The 19,333-nt window shown below is 35.5% G+C and overlaps 2 protein-coding genes across 5 annotated transcripts; one reads left to right on the top strand and one right to left on the bottom strand.

Annotated features, from left to right (window-relative positions):
- Nucleotides 1-2,045: 2,045 nt before the first annotated feature.
- On the bottom strand, nt 2,046-8,447 carry LOC147387183 (Major facilitator superfamily protein). 4 transcript variants are annotated; one of them, XM_086421523.1, is made up of 12 exons: nt 8,118-8,437; nt 7,903-8,023; nt 7,011-7,211; nt 6,817-6,916; nt 6,208-6,320; nt 4,727-4,820; nt 4,479-4,635; nt 4,012-4,158; nt 3,836-3,909; nt 3,511-3,599; nt 2,767-2,881; nt 2,046-2,565 (listed from the first exon to the last, which is right to left on the bottom strand). In XM_086421523.1, the coding sequence occupies exons 1-12, from the start codon at nt 8,305-8,307 to the stop codon at nt 2,368-2,370; spliced, it is 1,599 nt and encodes a 532-aa protein (XP_086277649.1). In that variant the 5' UTR covers nt 8,308-8,437; the 3' UTR covers nt 2,046-2,367. The 4 variants fall into 4 exon arrangements, with proteins under 4 accessions (XP_086277649.1, XP_086277652.1, XP_086277651.1 ...); XM_086421526.1 differs by having other exon boundaries at nt 7,903-8,028; nt 8,118-8,252; XM_086421524.1 differs by having other exon boundaries at nt 2,427-2,565; nt 2,711-2,881; nt 8,118-8,446.
- A 3,120-nt stretch (nt 8,448-11,567) lies between these two features.
- Nucleotides 11,568-18,835, top strand: LOC147387184 (pyrophosphate--fructose 6-phosphate 1-phosphotransferase subunit beta-like). Its single transcript, XM_086420803.1, has 16 exons — nt 11,568-11,845; nt 11,937-12,098; nt 12,176-12,297; nt 12,794-12,847; nt 12,962-13,068; nt 14,090-14,195; nt 14,578-14,641; nt 14,789-14,877; nt 16,129-16,260; nt 16,420-16,590; nt 16,699-16,814; nt 16,995-17,106; nt 17,242-17,326; nt 17,713-17,757; nt 18,124-18,192; nt 18,448-18,835. The coding sequence occupies exons 1-16, from the start codon at nt 11,668-11,670 to the stop codon at nt 18,522-18,524; spliced, it is 1,689 nt and encodes a 562-aa protein (XP_086276929.1). The 5' UTR covers nt 11,568-11,667; the 3' UTR covers nt 18,525-18,835.
- The last annotated feature ends 498 nt before the right edge of the window (nt 18,836-19,333 follow it).

Genomic DNA, 19,333 nt, shown 5'->3' on the forward strand with positions numbered 1-19,333 from the left:
AAGCTTGATCATTGAGAATTCTTGTCAACACCTCACAATTATTGTAACGTTTTAGAGAAATGGAGATTCCACCTAGAAAAAAAAATTTAAGAGATAAATTTTCATTCATGTTAAGATATGTATTGGACAATTCTGATAAGAATCGTGATGATCTGACACACACACACACACATCACAGAACAATAGATCAATTGCCTCGAGATACATAAGAAAAATATTTTATAATCATGCATATCCCGAGAAAAATATATACGATTCTATGATGGGGGTGTGTGTCAGAGGGGGCATTAGAAAATCATTAGACAAAAAAAAAATAGATCAAATAATAATAATTTATTATTGGGTCAATTGTTAAATAAGTGTTTGATTTATTACTTTATCAATGTAATCACAGTGACTATAAGATAAAAAAGATGGGAAAAAAGTAGAGAAAAGTAAGAAAATGCTCGACACGATAAGAATTTATATAGTTTTCTTGTTCATAATTGTAACAAGAGGTAATTTCAATAGAGTTGTGGTGCAGTAACCTCAAGATTGTACATCATATCACACATCTTAACGTGAAAGTGTATAAGAACCATAGATACTTTTTCACTCGTATCTCGAAAAAAGTGTCTATGGTTCTTATACACTTTACTGTCAGGATGTGCAATGTGAGGTCCTGTCTTTCAAGTTTATTCATTTCAATATCACAATGTTAATAAGTCTAAAAATCCTGATAGTATGACGCTCTCCTCTAACGCACACCCCCATCACAAAATCATAGATCATTTACCTCGAGATACATAAAAAAGGATTTATTGGTCATATATATCCCGACGTTCTGTGATGGGGGCGTAGGGCAACTCATATTTTTTATGAGAACATCAAATGATTGTAGTTTGGAAAATAGCAAATTAAACCCCGTTGGACTTAGTTTCCTTCACATATTTCTCTTTATGATGTGTAATTTAATAGACGCTAAAAACCGTCTACCTTCCCAACAAACTGTGATGCACATTTAATGTGTGGGACCCACCATTCAGAAAATAGTACTTCATACTTGATTAAACTATTTGGCTACCAAGAAATCAAAAGTGGAATCAAACAGTTTTCTTGGCCATCAGATCAAGATGTGAAAGCAGGGTATCATGGGCCCACTTCATCATGCAGTAAGCAAGACTTTACTTGCACACTCATTTAGGTAAGGGGACCACATCAATTTGGACTGATTCCGCACCAAAATATGTTACTTCGTGGTAGGGACCACTTTTGCCATTTTGGGGAGAATTATTTTGGTGCTTACGTGTGTTATCTATTAAAATAGGATAAGGCCCATATCGTATGCCACGATGCACATGTAAAAAACGACACCAAGATTTCGGTGTGGACAAGTGGATGTCAGAGAAACGAAACAAAAGATCGCATGCAAGCTTCATGTGGGCCCACAAAAAGTACGTCATAATTGCATGGCAGTGACTTATAAATTATAACGAGGAGAGTCCATTTTAGGGTCGGGTTCCGGATAGCCATCTCAAGGACCCGATAAGAATAAAGTCTTGTTGGGGACCCAAATAATAAATATGTTTGACTTTTAATAATAATAAATTTAATAATGTAATTAAATATTAATCAAAATATATCTTAAGTAAATGTAATTTGAATAGAACATCAATTCAATCCTACATTATTATTCAATTGCAACAAAACAACAAATAAATGCTCAACTTAATGGATTTTTATTTTTATTTTTAAAAATTAACTCTCTTAATGGGTATCTCATGAGTATCGAGTATTTGTACGGTTGGTTCTAATTCTGAAAGTAAAACCAAAATCGATAAGAACCAGAGCCGACCCATTGTAGTATCCAACTCATTAGTTTTCATTCATGGTTTGGTCCGGCTTGCATCAACGGGCCATTTGAAACTTGAACGGGTTCAAGCTTAAATTTAAGAAGTAATTGATTTTTCTATTATAAAGTATAAACTAGTTAATTAGGTGTTAAACTTTTACATCAAATAATAAACAATATATATTTATATTCATATATTATATAACAAAATTAATTCAAATTTAAAACCTCATTTTCATATATGTTTATTTTCTTCAGAGAAGACATTTACATTTTCTACACCGGCGGAACAGTCGGTTTAACAGAAGTATCCCACATTTTTTGCTTGACAAGCAATCGGTATTAGTCAGTAATTAGTAAGTGAAGGGGTCGTGGTATCAACACTCACAGACTTTAACCAACTTAGCAAACTGACACCTTCGAGACATGATCCGACATGCCACCCCTTTATAGAACGAAACCATATCTTTGGCTCACGATATCCCACTCCACACCATACCATTTTCTTTAATTCTCTGCCATGGGTAAGAATCGGACTACTTACCCTTGGTTGGGAAATTGGGTTTTAGCGACATCTCGATTTCCTCAAGAGAGCGTCCCTTGGTTTCAACTATGAAATACATTGAAAATATTGCAGATACTAAGGAGACCACCCCAAAAGTCGAATATACAGGACCAATGCCAAATTCATCGACCAATTCCAGGAAGAAAAGACCCACCAAGAAGTTAAAAACCTGGAAAAAAAAAATTAATAAATTTCAAATTTCAACATGACATTCAAACTGTCGAAATTGGATGCAAAGACGATTGAAGAAAGAAATAAATGCATTTCAAAAACGTAAAAATAATGAGTAGATGGGAAAGGCTTAACAGACATACCCAATAATTGTATTTATTTTTATCGGCTTTGTAGGATGATTAAATCAAGTACCTACCCAGTGAACAGAGAAACTGAAGCTCATAATTTTCCCACGTGTCCTGGTACTGCTAAGTTCTGGTATAATGAGACCGGTTACTGGCCCTGCACCTATCGCAAAGGTAAAAATGTACCTACAAGACCATATCGTACAAAGGATTATTTCGTTGAAACTTGTCAAGAGTAAATCAAATATCCCTCTAATCTGTATCTCTATAATTAAGGAAATTATTTGGACATTATGACTCAAACTATTGAAAAAAAAAAAGAAGCATGTTTACAGAATGACCAAAGCCACGGTATGGATGTTGAGATGAGGACACAAGGTAAAAAGAAAACGGGCATGAATTGAGGTAATAAGAAAAAATTTGAAAATTCTTGGTCGAACAAAAGTCGAGGCTATAGATTTAAATGGAGTAATAGGATATGTGTTGTCAACCCCATAAGGTTAAGGTAATGCTCGCAATTCTGTATCTTTAGAATAATGATTTTCTGGCACCCCCTCTGACCTATGCCCCTGTCACAGAACCATAGACCATATGCCTCGGGATATATCGAACCATAACTTTTTTTCTTGTGTATCCCAAGTCAAATGATATATGGTTCTATGATGGGGGCGTTAGGGGGGCATATGTCAGAAGGAGCATCAGATGATCATGACTATTTTTAAAGCAATCTGTGACCTAAATATTTTTTTGTATTATGTTTATGAGCATAGTTATACTAGATTTTATCAAAATACAACAAAGTGAATAAAACATACATGAGTGTTCCCAATATTGATAAGTTGTGCACAAGTTGTTCATCCATTGGAGAACTGATAGCATAGACTATGAGGAACATTGAAACTGCCTGCACAAATATAGAGGTTTAATTAGTATGAAGAGATTTTCTATTTGGGTTTTGTATGATTTGAATTTGAGTATCAAGGACACATGATTTTACATCCTAAAAAGTCACATATGCTAGATTTTCTTTCCAAAAGATGTGTTTGTGTGACTGTTGGGACAAACATTCCTATATACGTGAGCTGGAAGAATTCCCCATCATTGACTTGGAAGTTTAGTATGTTAGTATGAGACTCTCACCATCCCCATGTAGCTTCCTACTAGAAGTCTCTGCCTTCCTTGCTTATCTATTAAGTATAGAGCGACTAATGCACCTGTAGAGGACACCCGATGAACAAGAATGGGGGGATTATTCCAAAACAAAAGCACAAACATATGCCTAGAAACAAACAGAAACACCACTTTATGTTGCAAACCTGCAAAATTGGTAAGTCCAACCAATAAGCTTGCTAAAGAACTACTTGTAATCCCAACATCTTGAAAAGTCAAGGATGAAAAATAAAGAACCCCATTTATTCCGGCAAACTGTTGAAGTACAAAAAGGGCCCCTCCGATTAAAGCAGCTGTAGTCAAACAGGAAAATTAGTGTCCCAAACGCTGTATTTAATGTGTGTGTATGTGAGAGAGAGAGAGATCCTATTGATTCTATTGCAACACCAACATTTGCTAACACCACTCTATTTCATATGTAAATCACCAAAGAATTAGCACACATCTTGGGATCGAGTTAGTAAAAGTTAGTGTGGCAACAGAAACACAGAAACTCTCAAAAAAAAAAATTTGTGCCGAGTCTTACTCAAGGAGCACAAATGTTTGGTAGAATCATCAAAATCTTGTACATTTATTAAAAAATACTAAAGCAGTCATCACCACTGAATTCTACCTCTACTGTGGGGTTCCTCAAGGAGTTCAAACCAGCTACTCTCCGTATCACTATCATCATTACTAATAACCGACTGAAATTCTTCAATTGATTTTCCAACTTCATCCTTTCCCCAAAGTTTGCACATTACAGTTTTCGCAGTATCCCATCTTCCCATCTACACCAAAGAAAAGAGTTATTGCTTCTAATAAACGCTAGAAGAAACATAATTTATAGATCACGTGATGAGACATAAAAGTAGATCGTACTTTACATAGCCAGCGAGGACTGTCAACAGCAAACTGCATACCAAGGGTAATGATAAAACCAGGGACACTAGCAATGTATAGCATCGCTCTCCACCTGCAAACCAGAAAATACACATAAATAAGCAACATTATTTATATAGAGAGAGAAGAACTAAAGATGGTTTTGCTTATTAGCATTTAATTACCAACGCTATGCCTCATGCATAAAAGAATTCCCACAAGAGGTAAAGAACCTATGCACGTACAAGCTCTCAAGAAGCCTTGATGCTAACAAATGATAGCAGACACAATAACTACTAATACATCCTGATCATCAAAGATTTATCCCCAAAATTTGGGGTCACCTGAATGTATCTTGTTCCCCTATACAATTATGTTGAGAGCTATGCCTTAGATTAATTCAAATGTTGTCATATTTTATCCTTTTTGGTCTTCCTCTCTCTTTTATTACCTTCAACTTGCACTTCTTTCTAATTGGGGCTGTTATCGGTCTTCGTTGCACATGACAAAAACCATATCAATGGGCTTTCCCTTAGTATATCACCTAGTGGGTCAACTGCTAAATCTCAGAATGCATTCATATATAATTTTATCATTTTTAGCATTTCCACCAAACCATTACAACATCCCCAGCTCTGCTATGCTTAATCCATGAACATGTTGAAATGATGGCAACAAAGTGAGTTGAAGGATAGACTATCATTTTAAGAGAAAACTCCATTGAAAATAACATCAAAATTAAAATAAAGAGGAATGGAAGGTTACATAACATGCCTAGAGAATATATAATAATGATAAATCATTCATTTAAATTAATGAGAAGTTAACCAATAATTTTTATACTAGATTGCTTAACTTTAGAAGGTTGGCCAATAATTTCCCTTTTGGAGGGCATTTTGAGCATTTGAATAATTGTTGTTAACTAAAATGAAAATATAAATGACCTAAATACTGTCCAAAAGAAATTTTCCATGGATTATAGAAAAACTATTGTCAATTTAACATCTTCCAAATTGAAAAACTGACCAATGAGATTCATTCAACTGTCCTCATAAGGCAGCACCTTATAATCGATGATTTTTCAGCCTAGGAATTTTACTGAATAGTTTTCAGAGGTCAGAAACTACCAGATCCAACCAAGCCCATTACAAGCTTCACAGGTATGTAATGCGGATCAACTTTTGTTAACTTCTCTGTTTTTTTGTTTTTTCAAATCTTTCTCCTTGGTGAACAAAACATAACCATGGTTGAATGGGACCAGTCTTATCTTCTAAAAAGATGCACGTATTTAATAAAAATAATATTGCCACCAAGATGACGATCCAGTTAATAAATACTAAGCAAAATTCTCATGAAAACCTGAACAAGTATATATAATGCACAATACATGGCTTCAATTACATACCTGATGATAAATGTGAGATTTCAAATTCACAAATAAAAGAAATGAAAATGAGTGAAGCCACAAGATTGAACCTCACCAATGTGGATCATTCTCAGAAGGAAATCCTAAGAGCAACGATGTAATAATCCCCAGACAAGTTCCAATTTGGCACACAGTCCCCAATGAACCTCTATATTTTGTTGGAGCAACCTACAACACAATTGTTTCGAAATTAATGAATTACAACAGCTCAATAAGAAGGCATCTGCAACCAATGTTTTAAAATGTATTTGAGACTTATGCCTTGAGCCTTGGGACAAGGTTTCACAAGACAAAATTGCATTGCAATATGTCAACCAACTAAGCCATCGGTCTAAACCCTGTTTTGACAATTTTGGGTCTTAATCTATTCAATTTATTTTCTTTTTCAGTATTTCCCTATCGTTAGATAAATAATAGTAAATTAATAAAAGTTAAACAAGAAAAAATGCTCAACTTTCCCCTATGTGGGAAAGATCCTTTTTTTTTCCATAAATTTCATTTTATCAAATTAGTCCAATTACTTGTATTTAGTACTAGTTAAAAAAGGTATGCTCGTGAGGCTTATACCTCGAACTTTAGTTTAGACCATTGAAGAACCACACCCCATCCCTTCATCTTTGCAAATAATTTTTGCAACTTTAGCATCATTGAGACAATCTAGTACCTCCGAAATATAAATTGGAACAAGAACAACATTCACGCCAATGCCAAGGCCAACTAGGAATCTTCCCAAGAGTATTTCATCCAAAGTGTGAGCTTGTCCACTGTAACAATTTGAAAGTAATATACAAACCTCACATGTTATTTCCTTAAAAAAAATCAGAAAATAAAAGTAATTTAATGAACAACGGAATCTACCTCAAAAGTGCACCAAGAATCAATGGTAAGCTAGCAATCTGAACTGTTCGTCGACAACCAAAGTTATCGACTAATGAGCCAGAACATATGCTTCCAATGAATGCCCCAGCTATAAATATGCTAACCACAAGACCCTCAAGAAGGGAGTTCCCTTCAAAACCAAGCTCACGAGCAATAGATATTATTGGACCATTCATTACCCTATGAATCATAAAATCAAAACTCAACCACGATTGAATATTGAAATACAAACTGTCTATTTGGTTAAAATTAAAATAAATTTTAAAAAATGACTAATATTTCACGCAAAAAAAATTTATGATAGCCATCTATTTCAAATCAACACAACTGCAATCATATATCAATCTATGTGATACATACATGCTTTTTCTATGATTAGCCATCATTTTCAACTAAATATAACTAAAACCATCATGGTTTCAAAACTTGTCTGAGACCGAGACGTTTTGCCCAAGTCATCTCAGTATCGCCCCAGCAACAAGACAAACGGACAAGTCGATGTATTGGACGAGATTTAAAACCCACATTCATTTTTCTCCTTGTTGAACGATACATCTCAAATATATCGGAAAACCCGTCCAAGACAACTCGGTCTTGTTCACGGATGAGATGAGACGTCAAAACAAGATTTAAAACCATGACAACCATATGGCAAGCTATGTTGGTTCAACACCTACATACATACATCCACACACACACACACACACACACACACACACATACATACATACATACATAACCAAAATTTTCATTTTCAACCAAAGTTTACATGATAGTAACCCATTTCAGCTAAACATGACTACAAACCACATAGCAAACTAAGTTGGTTCAACACATACATACATACATACATACATAAAGAGGAACTTACCCTATGTGATACCCAAAGAGGAAATTAGACATGGAAGCTATCAACACATGAGGAAAAGCTGGTAACCAACCCAAATCAAACCCTCCATCTCCCTTCTTCAATATTAACAGTCCTTGATCATCTAAACTAATAAATATCAAAAAAATCAGAAAAATAAAATTATTTAAATTTGGAAAAAATAAAAATAATAAAATGGGTTGTACGGAAATGAGGACCTTGTTTCTGAGACTGTAATTTGGGAAGTGGCTTCTTTCCCACTGCAAGTTCGAGCTTCCTTGATGAAAAATGGAATCCGAAACGAAAAGAGTTGCGTTTCGTGTCAAAAGATGTAGCGAAACGTTTCGGATACGATCCAACGGTGGTGATCGCCTGAAACGGTGAGTGTAGTACTGCAGAAGACCCCATCGGAACCAGAAGGACGAAATCCTAGATCCTTCTTTGGGTCTTAATCACGAAAATCGTCGTATGCTGTTGTGGGCCCAAGTGATGGGATGGTCGTTATCTGCAAGTGATGGAGACTGCGCGTGTGCGGATCTCGAGGAATACCAATTGAAATCAAATGCATATATGTGTTGTGACCATAGCACTCATGTTCCAATCCTTTTCTTGCGATTTGAAGGGGGGAATGATACAGTGCTAGTCATCTACACTTAAATTATCATCCCCATCTACGATTAAAATTAATATCGACTGAACCTACATTAGAAAATTCTCTTAAATTAATTTCCACCAATCAAGAATGTTAAACAATTGCTCCACATTGAAATTTACTCAAACCTACTTTTGGCTCTAAGACAAAATTGACCAAATCAATTACCTTAGTTGTTGAACTTTGATCCTATGTGCCCAGAGCAAAACTGCAAAAGTGCTCCTAAGTGGCTCCTCACTTGCCACATAATCCTCTATATTCTTGTTTTGTTTAAATAGGGCCAAAAAAATTAATAAAAAACACATGTCAAATAGAAAGCATTTTCTTCTCTTGAGTGCTTCGGAGAAAAGTCTTGCTTTACATACACAAAAAGTATTACAAATCATTTGAAAAATCACAATAAATTTTTTTATTGCAATGATTGACCAATCATAAAAAATGATTGGCATGTGATTTCCCAATGGTTCCCAAATAATAGTAAATCATTTGTAAAAAGCAAATGATTTGCAGTGCACCAAGTAGGGTTAGAGTGACAAATAATTTCTTACATTCCAAAAACACCATCAAGGACTCAAGAACACAATCACGAGCAACAACATTCTTTTTATTGATTTTCTTCACCTGGAGATAGGGTAACAATCTAATTTGACACCATGTACATGAGGCATACTTGTTTGACTTTTGAGTTCACTTAATTGAAATATTTCATGCCCCTCGAATAACCTTTCAAGAAGTATCATAATTGGTAGGTTTTTTCCATCAACTTGGAATTCAATCTGTGGAAATAGGAAAACTTCACATTTATAATTAATTACGTGTCGTCAAGAGACCTCAAGAAAGAAAGGAGATCATCTAAGTAAGAGATAATCAAGAGTATAAATAAAAAAGCAATGACATGGAGTGATCATGTTAACTTGACAAGATAAGATTGTTCGTTTACCCGCACATGATAAGAGTGGTTAATTGATTAGTTGACATAACTTTAACATTATAGTTAGTTGGTGAAGTTCTTAATCAACAAAGGTAGCGTGACAACTTTGATAACTTACTATCACTTATCTTTACTTATAATTTCATGTGTGTGAACTTTAAGATATATTTTTAAGACAAATAATAGTAAGATTAATAATTTTGTTCATATCACTTGTCTTTATATAAGTTATTATTATTACCATTACTTTAAAGGCTTTTTCAGACTTCTCCTTGAGATTTGATTTTTAACTAGATGTTGATAATAATCTTTATCAAAAAGTTTTTTCGATTCTTCATTGGCTCATAATGGTAGAAGGAAGATATTCAAGTGTATTGTGTCTACCAAAGATGTTTTGAAGATTTAGTTAATAAAATGAAGGTGATTAAGAATGAAAATTGTTTAAATGGAGAAAAAGATGGATGGTAAAAAACATTGAGAGTTTTGTTTTGCCTTTTAGAGTGAAAATATTGATTTTCTGAACCCTCTTTCAATATTTGAGAGGAGGTTTTATAATTCAAGCCCAAAGACATTTATCACAGCATGGTTGGTCCAGGTGTACTACCATGTGGAGGATGTTGTTGATTCTCCTTTGGGTTTTGTACTCATGTCTCATTAATATTGATATTTGAGTTTGATTAGCATTGTTTCAGTGCAATTAATGTTTAGTTGGTATAATTCACTATTTGAGGATGGGTGAGTTAGAGAATATCACACTCACCAACTTTGATAAGTACTCTCAGATATTCCATTTAATGAAGGGATTTGGTGCATAAGAAAGTTCTTATCTCATTAAAGTCTTTGTCTTATTTATAATTGTATTCTTAAGTTTAAACTCTCAAATCAACCGATCTTCAAGAATTTATTGATCTAGCGTTGCTTTTACATTTAAGCTCAGCTTGTTTTTTAAATTACATCGATTATTCTGTCGTAAGGATATGCTTTCCCAAGGATTCGCCATCCTTCTCGAGTTTTACTTGTTGACTAAACTTGTTGGAGTAGGTTGAGATCATGTTTTTCTTAATGACAATTTTTAACTTATTTAGACATTAATCTAACATCAATAAATATTCACCTTTATTTGCAAAGATCTTAAAGTATGATAGTTATTTAATTATCAGCATGATATTCTATTTTGTGCTCGTCTAGCATTTAGGAACACATGTCCTTATCTAATCGCATGGCAAAAATGGTCTACACAACTACTAAATATCTAATACTAATGAGGAATTTGTCAACCCTACTTGGGTTGAGGTCCTATCGGGCATGGGTATGAGTTGGTGCTTGTGAAGTGTGGGTTGGGAACGGGTTGATCATTAGCTAGACCCAACCTACTCAAGTTGCAGTCCTATGACAAAGGTAGATCACTTATTCTATACTTGCAAAGTATAAGACTCTCACTCATTACCCCACAAACGCAAAACACATCCTACTTGAAAAACATATGGAATAGATTCAATCGACGATCTGTTCCCAAATCCATTCATGACAAATCAATGACATGTTACCAAATGATTTTTTTTTTCTTTTTTATTTATTTTTATTAAAAAAATTGTAGAGTCAACCAACGTCAATCAAAGTATAAATCAAGTGTTTGTCCATGTAAACCTCGAGAGGGTTGCTCGATGGCAATTTCTAATCCATTAAGTGATGAGAGTTCCTATGTCATGTGTTTGATACCCAATATGAACAATATTTTCTCAGGGTCACCCGTGAGGGCGTTCCCTCACCTGATGTGTGTGATGTGCAGGCATTGCATGTGCCCCTCCCAGAGGGTCTCCTATGCCTTGGTACTGGCCCCCCATAGTCGGACGTAAGTCTGGACACCCTCGTAATAATAATAAAAAAGTGATTGTCCATTTATTTATCCATCCAATCATATGTTAACATATAAAAACATGATAAAATCATAACAAAATACAATCAGGAAATCCATAAATGGCAAAAAAGTACTCTGAAGTAGTAACGTTAACAAACTCCTGTAGTACAGGATCTTCATTATTGCCCTATTGGCGCAACTAACTTCCACCATCTTTAAGCTTAAAAGAGTGAGTGAGAAAGACAAGCAGAAATTCAGACCAAAACAAGCACTCGATCCACGTTTCTCTCTCTCTCTACAATCTCCGTCAATCCATCACCGTTAATCATGTCCTCGTCCGTTATCTCTAACGGCGCCAACGCCGCTGCAACTCCCGGCCGTCTCGCTTCCGTCTACAGCGAAGTCCAGAAGAGCCGTCTGAGCCACCACCTCCCTCTCCCTTCCGTCCTTCAAAAACCCTTCAATATCGTCGATGGACCGAAAAGCTCCGCTGCAGGAAACCCAGGTCACAACTCTCTGGATCTCTCATTTGTTGTTGGTAGATCTCTGAAACTTAATTAGTTTTCAAGTTTGATCTCTTTTCTGTCATTTTGCAGATGAGATCGCGAAGCTATTTCCCAATCTGTTTGGTCAACCTTCGGCTTCATTGGTGCCGATCGATTCAGAGATGTCTGGGTCGGATCAGAAGTTGAAGATTGGAGTTGTGTTGTCTGGAGGCCAAGCTCCTGGAGGACACAATGTGATTTCTGGAATTTATGGTGAGAGTTTGATTGGTCTTCGATGTGTATTTGATTTATTGTTTTGGGGGGAAAAATTAGATTTTGGTTGGTTGTAGATTACTTACAGGAACGCGCGAAGGGAAGTACTCTTTATGGGTTCAAGGGGGGTCCTGCTGGGATCATGAAGTGCAAATATGTCGAGTTGAATTCCGATTTTATCTATCCTTATAGAAATCAGGTGATGCATGCTGATTTTTTTTCTTAAAAATGTGAAATTTACAACTAGAAATTAATGAAGAGCTCGGTAGGGGCCGAATCTAGTCTGGGTTAAATTTGAAAGATTAAAAAAATTGAAACTTGTAATGTTTGAGCCTGGATTTGAGTTCCGGGATCTCTACTGTGCGAGACTTTAGGATTTTTATCTACACTATTGGACGAAACGAGTTTGCATTTGTTCAACAATTTTAAATGTAATTTTTTTGCGGAAATTATCTTTTGGGCAAGTCTTGGTTATGTTGTAATCATGCAAACAGCTATTGGTCGAGTTGTGTAGTTCAAGTAGTAAAACTGTTAAAAGTGTAGAAAAAAATTGTAGTTGAGTGGAAGATTTTTTTTCCTACTTGAAATTACAGAAGGGCTAAGTAGGGGCAGAATCTAGTTTGGGCTAAATAAAAAATAAAAAAAATTAAAACTTGTTTATGTTGAACTCAACATATTTCCATTTTTGTGGACAGGGTGGATTCGATATGATATGTAGTGGAAGGGATAAGATTGAAACCCCAGAACAGGTTCTTCTTTTCTACTTAATTATAGAATTTGATCATTTTGTTAACAATGAGTTTTTTTAGCTAGTTGATATATATGTAGTGGACTTACTGAATTACCATCCTTGTGATTTTCAGTTTAAGCAAGCTGAAGAGACAGTGTTGAAGCTTGATTTGGATGGGCTTGTAGTTATTGGTGGGGATGATTCAAATACAAATGCTTGCCTCCTTGCTGAAAACTTTAGGTGCAATACGAGGCTGTGTTCAATATATATTTAAAAAAATTTCTGATCGGAATAAATTTTTTGTGCGTGTTCTATAATGTTGAACCTCTATGCTAACATCAACATCTTTATTGACTATTTGGGCAACACAAATTCTATTCTTTCATTTTTTTTTCCCATTTAGAACCATGTTGGTTGTTTAAGTGTCCTTAAATATTTTACAACCACCTCAATACATGGATTTTCGGCTTTTCTCGCTTCCATGAAGAGCCTCAATCTACACCAAACTTCTCATTCCCAATGTCGTGGTTTCAAGTCTCCCCTGAGACAGAGATGTATCATTTGAGGCATTTTGTTTTCGACAGGAGCTGTTAAATGATTCACAGTAGATTGATATTGGTGTCACTTGTATTGTTCATATTAGATTAATCTTGTTTTTGCCATCCATTACATATTGTTTGGTTTATCCAAGACATGATACGCATGAGATTTTTTTTATCGGCTGCATAGCATGTGTTGGACACATCTCATCTGTATAATATAATGCATATCATCGGTGTCATCTTGATTTTTATTAATTTAGATTCTCTTTAAAGATTTTTTTTTATTAATTTTATCATGTGTCTTAGTGTCTCACGTCGTCCATATGCACCACTAAGATTGCCTGAAACATTTTTTTTAACCCTTGGACGATCTCAAGATGGAGACTTGAAACCATGCTCAATTGTGTTTTTATTGGTCGTTTTACATGCTTGAATCTTCCTTTATCTAATCCCCTAATGGGGCTACTCCTAGATTCACTCAAGTATGCTTATTTCTAGTTGTCCCTTTTCTAGCATTTTTTCTCATCCATCTCATATGTCTACTACGTGAACACTCTTTCCAATTGGTCTAACCATTCTGCTCCATCAAGCATGATTGCTCAGCATTCTCATTTGATTTCTATGTTAAAATGGCTGGGATATAACACTATTGTTTAATTTATCTCAGTATTGTTATGATCCTCTTGACACAAATTTATCTGTTTTGTTGGGTTAACCAGGGGTAAAAATTTGAAATCAAAGGTGATTGGATGTCCAAAGACCATTGATGGTGATTTGAAATGCAAGGAGGTTCCCATAAGTTTTGGATTTGACACAGCATGCAAGGTGATCGTGATTGTTATCCTTGAACTTCACCTTATTATCACTAACCTTTTTTTTTTTTTTTTCAGTCTTTGATGCTCACTGTTGCCAGTTTCTTTCTTTTCTTTGATGAGTTTATATCTACTCCCTTCGGATTGCTAAAAATCTTATTTTCTTCAACTATCTATGCTATGAATCATTTGGGTTCCTAAGACTGTAAAGATATTACATTTACTGCAATATATGATAGTAAGATATAACATGGAAATTATCAGGCCCCTAGACCATGTAGCCAAGCAATATGAGGCTCAGATCAATCCTCTATAATATTAGTAGTTAGATGTTCCTTTAGGATGCTACAGTGTAAAGGAGTCATTTGAATGCTGATATAACTTCATTGGTGCAGATATATGCAGAAATGATTGGAAATGTAATGACTGATGCTCGCTCTACTGGAAAATATTATCACTGTAAGTTTTCTGGTTCGGAAATAAGATTTCAGTGCTCCACTTGACCTTTTTATGTTTCAAATGGCTCTAGATCATAGTTTAGTTTTCCCTTTATGTTTGTGCTCCATGCTTATATTTCCACAAGTTGGTGGTATGTCATGTCTGCAGTTGTAAGGCTTATGGGGCGTGCAGCTTCTCATATTACATTGGAGTGTGCTCTGCTGACTCATCCAAATATTACTATCATTGGGGAAGAGGTACCACTTGAAATTCTTGCTCCACTTTCAAATTTGTTTTGGTTCCAATTGTCACTCACATTTTGTACATGAAATAGGTAAGTAAATGGGTTTCCATTGTATGGCTGTAAGCAGTTGAATTGTAGATCTGTTCAAACTAGGCTTACCACCTCCTCCCAACCAACTCTCTATCTCTCTCCAATTAATTGTCAAGCCAAAGAATATTCCCTATTTGCACCATGTAAATTGTACCTTTTGTGTTTTTCTTCTCAAACTGTATCTCTCCAAAACAATATAAATCAAGCCTTAATAACAAGGCATTTTATCAAATGATCATAACCATAACAAGCAAGTGAATATGTCTATGTTCTACCTACATAAATCACCCACATAGACAAGTAAATGTGTCTAAATCCCCACCTCATAGTCCATGGATATCTAGGTCATCATCCTTTTCATAGTTTACCAATTATTGGGGCTGGATACATGAATCCTATTTTGCCATTCAACTCTTTCTTGAACCATATTTCCAGTCAAAACATGATACTTCATATTTTTTTTATTGCCTCCATTGATGTCAATTTCAGTCTTACCCTTTAAGAGCCCCCCTCTGACGTCAGTGCGCTTTTCATTGGTGCTGTTATTGGTGTTTTTTGCACATTTCCAAGACATCTCAAATGACTTTCACTTATTTTATCTCTTATTGGAGGTATTCATAAATTTCCTTGAATATAGTTATTTATTTTCTGTCTTTGCTGATCTTACGACTCATCCATCTTGTCTTCCTTATCTCTGCTATGCCCACTCTATGAGCATGTTTCTTGATAGCCAACATTCAGCTCCATAAAGCATGGGTGGTCTTTCTACCATCCCAAAAATTTCTAGCTTTAGGTTGATTTATACACATCTATAGTGACAATTGTAATGATGGTAAAGAAAATTTCAGCTTTTCATACTAGGACGAGTAGATTTCAGATTGACCGATTTGGACCAATTGAGATCCGCCCAGTTTTGAAAAGGGATGGTACTGGGTTCCCCCTACTTCAGATCTACCCCATCTGATAAATGGGGTTTAATGGTTTTGGCTCAAATACAACCTGACCACCCGACCATTAATAATTGGGTCTGGTCCAGTGTTTTCCAACTTAGAGCCATTCACTGATGGCTTGGGTATGGTGCTACCTTACTCCATCCCACCAAACCGGTTACAGCTCTATAATGATGATACTTCCCATGTACATTATTATTTGATAAGGCTACATCTTGCTGCAGGTTGCTGCCAAGAAGCAAACGCTGAAAAATGTGACAGACTACATTACAGATGTAATCTGCAAACGTGCAGAACTGGGCTATAACTATGGTGTCATACTTATACCAGAAGGTCTAATTGATTTCATTCCTGAGGTAAAGTTTCTGAATTGAAATTTATTTGCTTGTGTTTTTCATTATATAACTTTGTGAAGTGCAACTGTAGTTATGTACTTCTGATGTATTGTGTTGTCTTGATTGCCATACATTAAGTTACTTTTTAACAGATGGGGTTTATCGATGATACTGTTGCAGGTACAGCAACTTATTGCAGAGCTGAATGAAATCCTAGCTCATGATGTTGTGGATGAAGGTGGACTGTGGAAGAAGAAACTCCGAAATCAATCTCAGGAGCTCTTTGACTTTTTACCTCAAGCGATTCAAGAGCAACTGATGCTTGAAAGAGATCCACATGGAAATGTGCAGGTGACTACTTTAAAGTTGTTTTGATCTCTATTTTCTACATGTGTGGAGTCAATTGATTGTACTTATTAATGTACTTTTGTAATCTAATATATTATTTTGTACTTTAAGGTTGCGAAAATAGAAACGGAAAAAATGCTTATTCAAATGGTTGAAACCGAGTTGGAGAAACGAAAGCAGGAGGGTCAATATAATGGACAGTTCAAAGGGCAGTCTCACTTTTTTGGGTAACCACTTCCATTAATTTTTAAAACTGTCTTTTCAATTAACTTGTTTAGCCCGAATAAATAATGACGTTGCTTAACTTAGGATGTTATTGTTACTGAAAATCATTTAGTTGTTGAATGATCATTTACTTGTGTCCTTTCTTGGTGTTAGTTCTTACCTGATTCATTTTTCACTTGCAGCTATGAGGGAAGATGTGGTTTTCCTACAAATTTTGATTCTACCTATTGCTATGCATTGGGTTATGCTGCGGGCGCTCTACTCCATTTTGGAAAGACTGGGCTCATATCCTCAGTTTGTGGTTTTATTTACATTTTCTTTCCTGTTTTTTGTGTTTTTTTTTGTTGTTGTTGCAAAATTAACAGCATTGAAAGTACTTGACTGAAAAGATAGTTTTTTTTCTTCTAATTTCTATAATTGCATATGCAGGTAGGTAATTTGGGTGCTTCAGTTGAAGAATGGACTGTTGGTGGGACTGCATTAACTGCTCTAATGGACGTTGAGAGAAGGCATGGTATGTTTTCTCTGCCCTTTTTGTCATAAAATGCCATGGTACTTATTACCCCGGGGGGGTCCTATTGTGGTTTCGGTCATTTGTATTAAAATTCTCTCCAGAAGTCAACATTATGATTATGCAAGTTATGTTCATTTCCCAACTCTGTTCCCCTTCGCAGACACTTCACATTCAATTTACTTCCAAATTACTGTAATGTTCTTTGAAATGGATTACACAAGAAGGGGGATGCATGTTCATTTTCTTATAGGACTAGGGTTTAACATGCGGGATTTTGAATAAGAAAATTATTTACAAGGTTTTCCATCGATAAAGTTCTTGGGAAAATGTTGTGGGGAAAAATTCGATGATTTTGCTTTAAACTGTTTGGTCTTTTTTGTTTTCAGGAAAATTCAAGCCTGTGATCAAGAAGGCTATGGTAGAGCTTGAAGGTAAGAGTTGTCTTTGTTGTTATCATGCTAGTGTTTCTTTTGTTACAAGAGGTGGCATTGGACACCTTGCTGCAGTATCATTGTGCTACCTCTATCACTTCAAATTTATACTTGAATAATACTGAAATGACCTCAACATTGGACCTCACATCGCACACCCTAACGTGAAAGTGTGTGGGAAATATAGATGCTTTTCCTCAAGATACGAGTGAAAAAACATCTATGGTTCCTATCCACTTTCACGTCAAGATGTGCAATGTGAGGTCCAATCTTGAGGTCACTCCAGCACACGACTCTTTATCTTTTGACTTCATTGTTCTATCCCCAACCAAAAATGTAAGCAAATCTATGTTGATGAAATTTCAGGTGCACCATTCAAAAAGTTCGCATCCATGCGGGATGAGTGGGCCCTCAAGAATCGCTACATTAGTCCTGGTATGTTGTGAATTTTACTACAATTGTCCCCTTATCGTTGGTTGGCATGCAAGTTGGCCGGTACTAACATAGTGATGCACCAACGAGTTTGTTAAAAAGTGGCCAAAAATGATGGATCAACTCAGCTGCTCATATATAGAATGGGTTGATTTTGAAAATTGAAATTCCAGTATTCGAGACATGTTCCGAGTTATAAGCAGAGATCAATTTCTGAACACTAACTCAAGATTTCTCTTTGGTTGAATATTAAAACAGGTCCCATTCAGTTTAACGGCCCAGCATCCAAAGACATCAACCACACTCTAATGCTGGAGCTAGGAGCCCAAGCCTAATACATAGTGAGTCTTAGTTTATCTTTCCCAAGAAGAAAGGACTTGATTAGGATGTGTTTGCAGCTTTGTTCATGTTGTGAAAAAAGGATCAATAAGTAGCCATCTTTGTTGGTTACATCGGCAAAATTTCTTTTTGATGGCAGAGAAACAAGAGAAAAGGAAAAAAAGAATGATGCCGATTAGCTTGCAATCTCATTTTCGTAGTGCTTTAAGTTAGGGTTTTTGTTGGAAGGATGATCAATGCAGTAGGCAGTTTGATTGGATGATTGGAACTCAGATTTTAAGGGATAACTATATTTGTTTTCCTATCATTTCATTGAACTCTGAAATTTCCTGTCCATTTTTTTGGTGTTCTAATAATTCATGCTCAAGGTGGACATGTTTTGTATTTAGATGTTGAGAATTATCTTTAATAATCTATGTTGTAAATACATTTGTGATCAGAACACGATTGATCAAAAGGCCACACAAATTTATTAAAAATAATAAAATAGACTATATAAGGTCATACTATTTCAATTAATACTAGTTATAAGGGGTAATTGTGTCGGTCTTTGCAGAAAATTGAGTAGCATTTCATGAATTCAATGCAGCATATATAACAGGTCCCTTGCAGGATAGAAAACCAACACCAATAGCTTAAAATTTTTGGAGGAACCCTCCTCGTTACAAGAAACGATGTGTTTTGTATTTATTTCACGCCCCTACATTTCCGTCAATATTTGGAGGGAATACCTCCTACGTGTAATCGAAAGGAGAGGGTTCTACCAAAACTTTGAAGAAAAGTTTTTCCCTAGAAAAAAACTGCC

The sequence above is a fragment of the Akebia trifoliata genome, chromosome 13, assembly GCF_017979445.1.
Source record: "Akebia trifoliata isolate Shusen 1 chromosome 13, ASM1797944v1, whole genome shotgun sequence".
Classification (NCBI taxonomy): Eukaryota; Viridiplantae; Streptophyta; class Magnoliopsida; order Ranunculales; family Lardizabalaceae; genus Akebia; species Akebia trifoliata.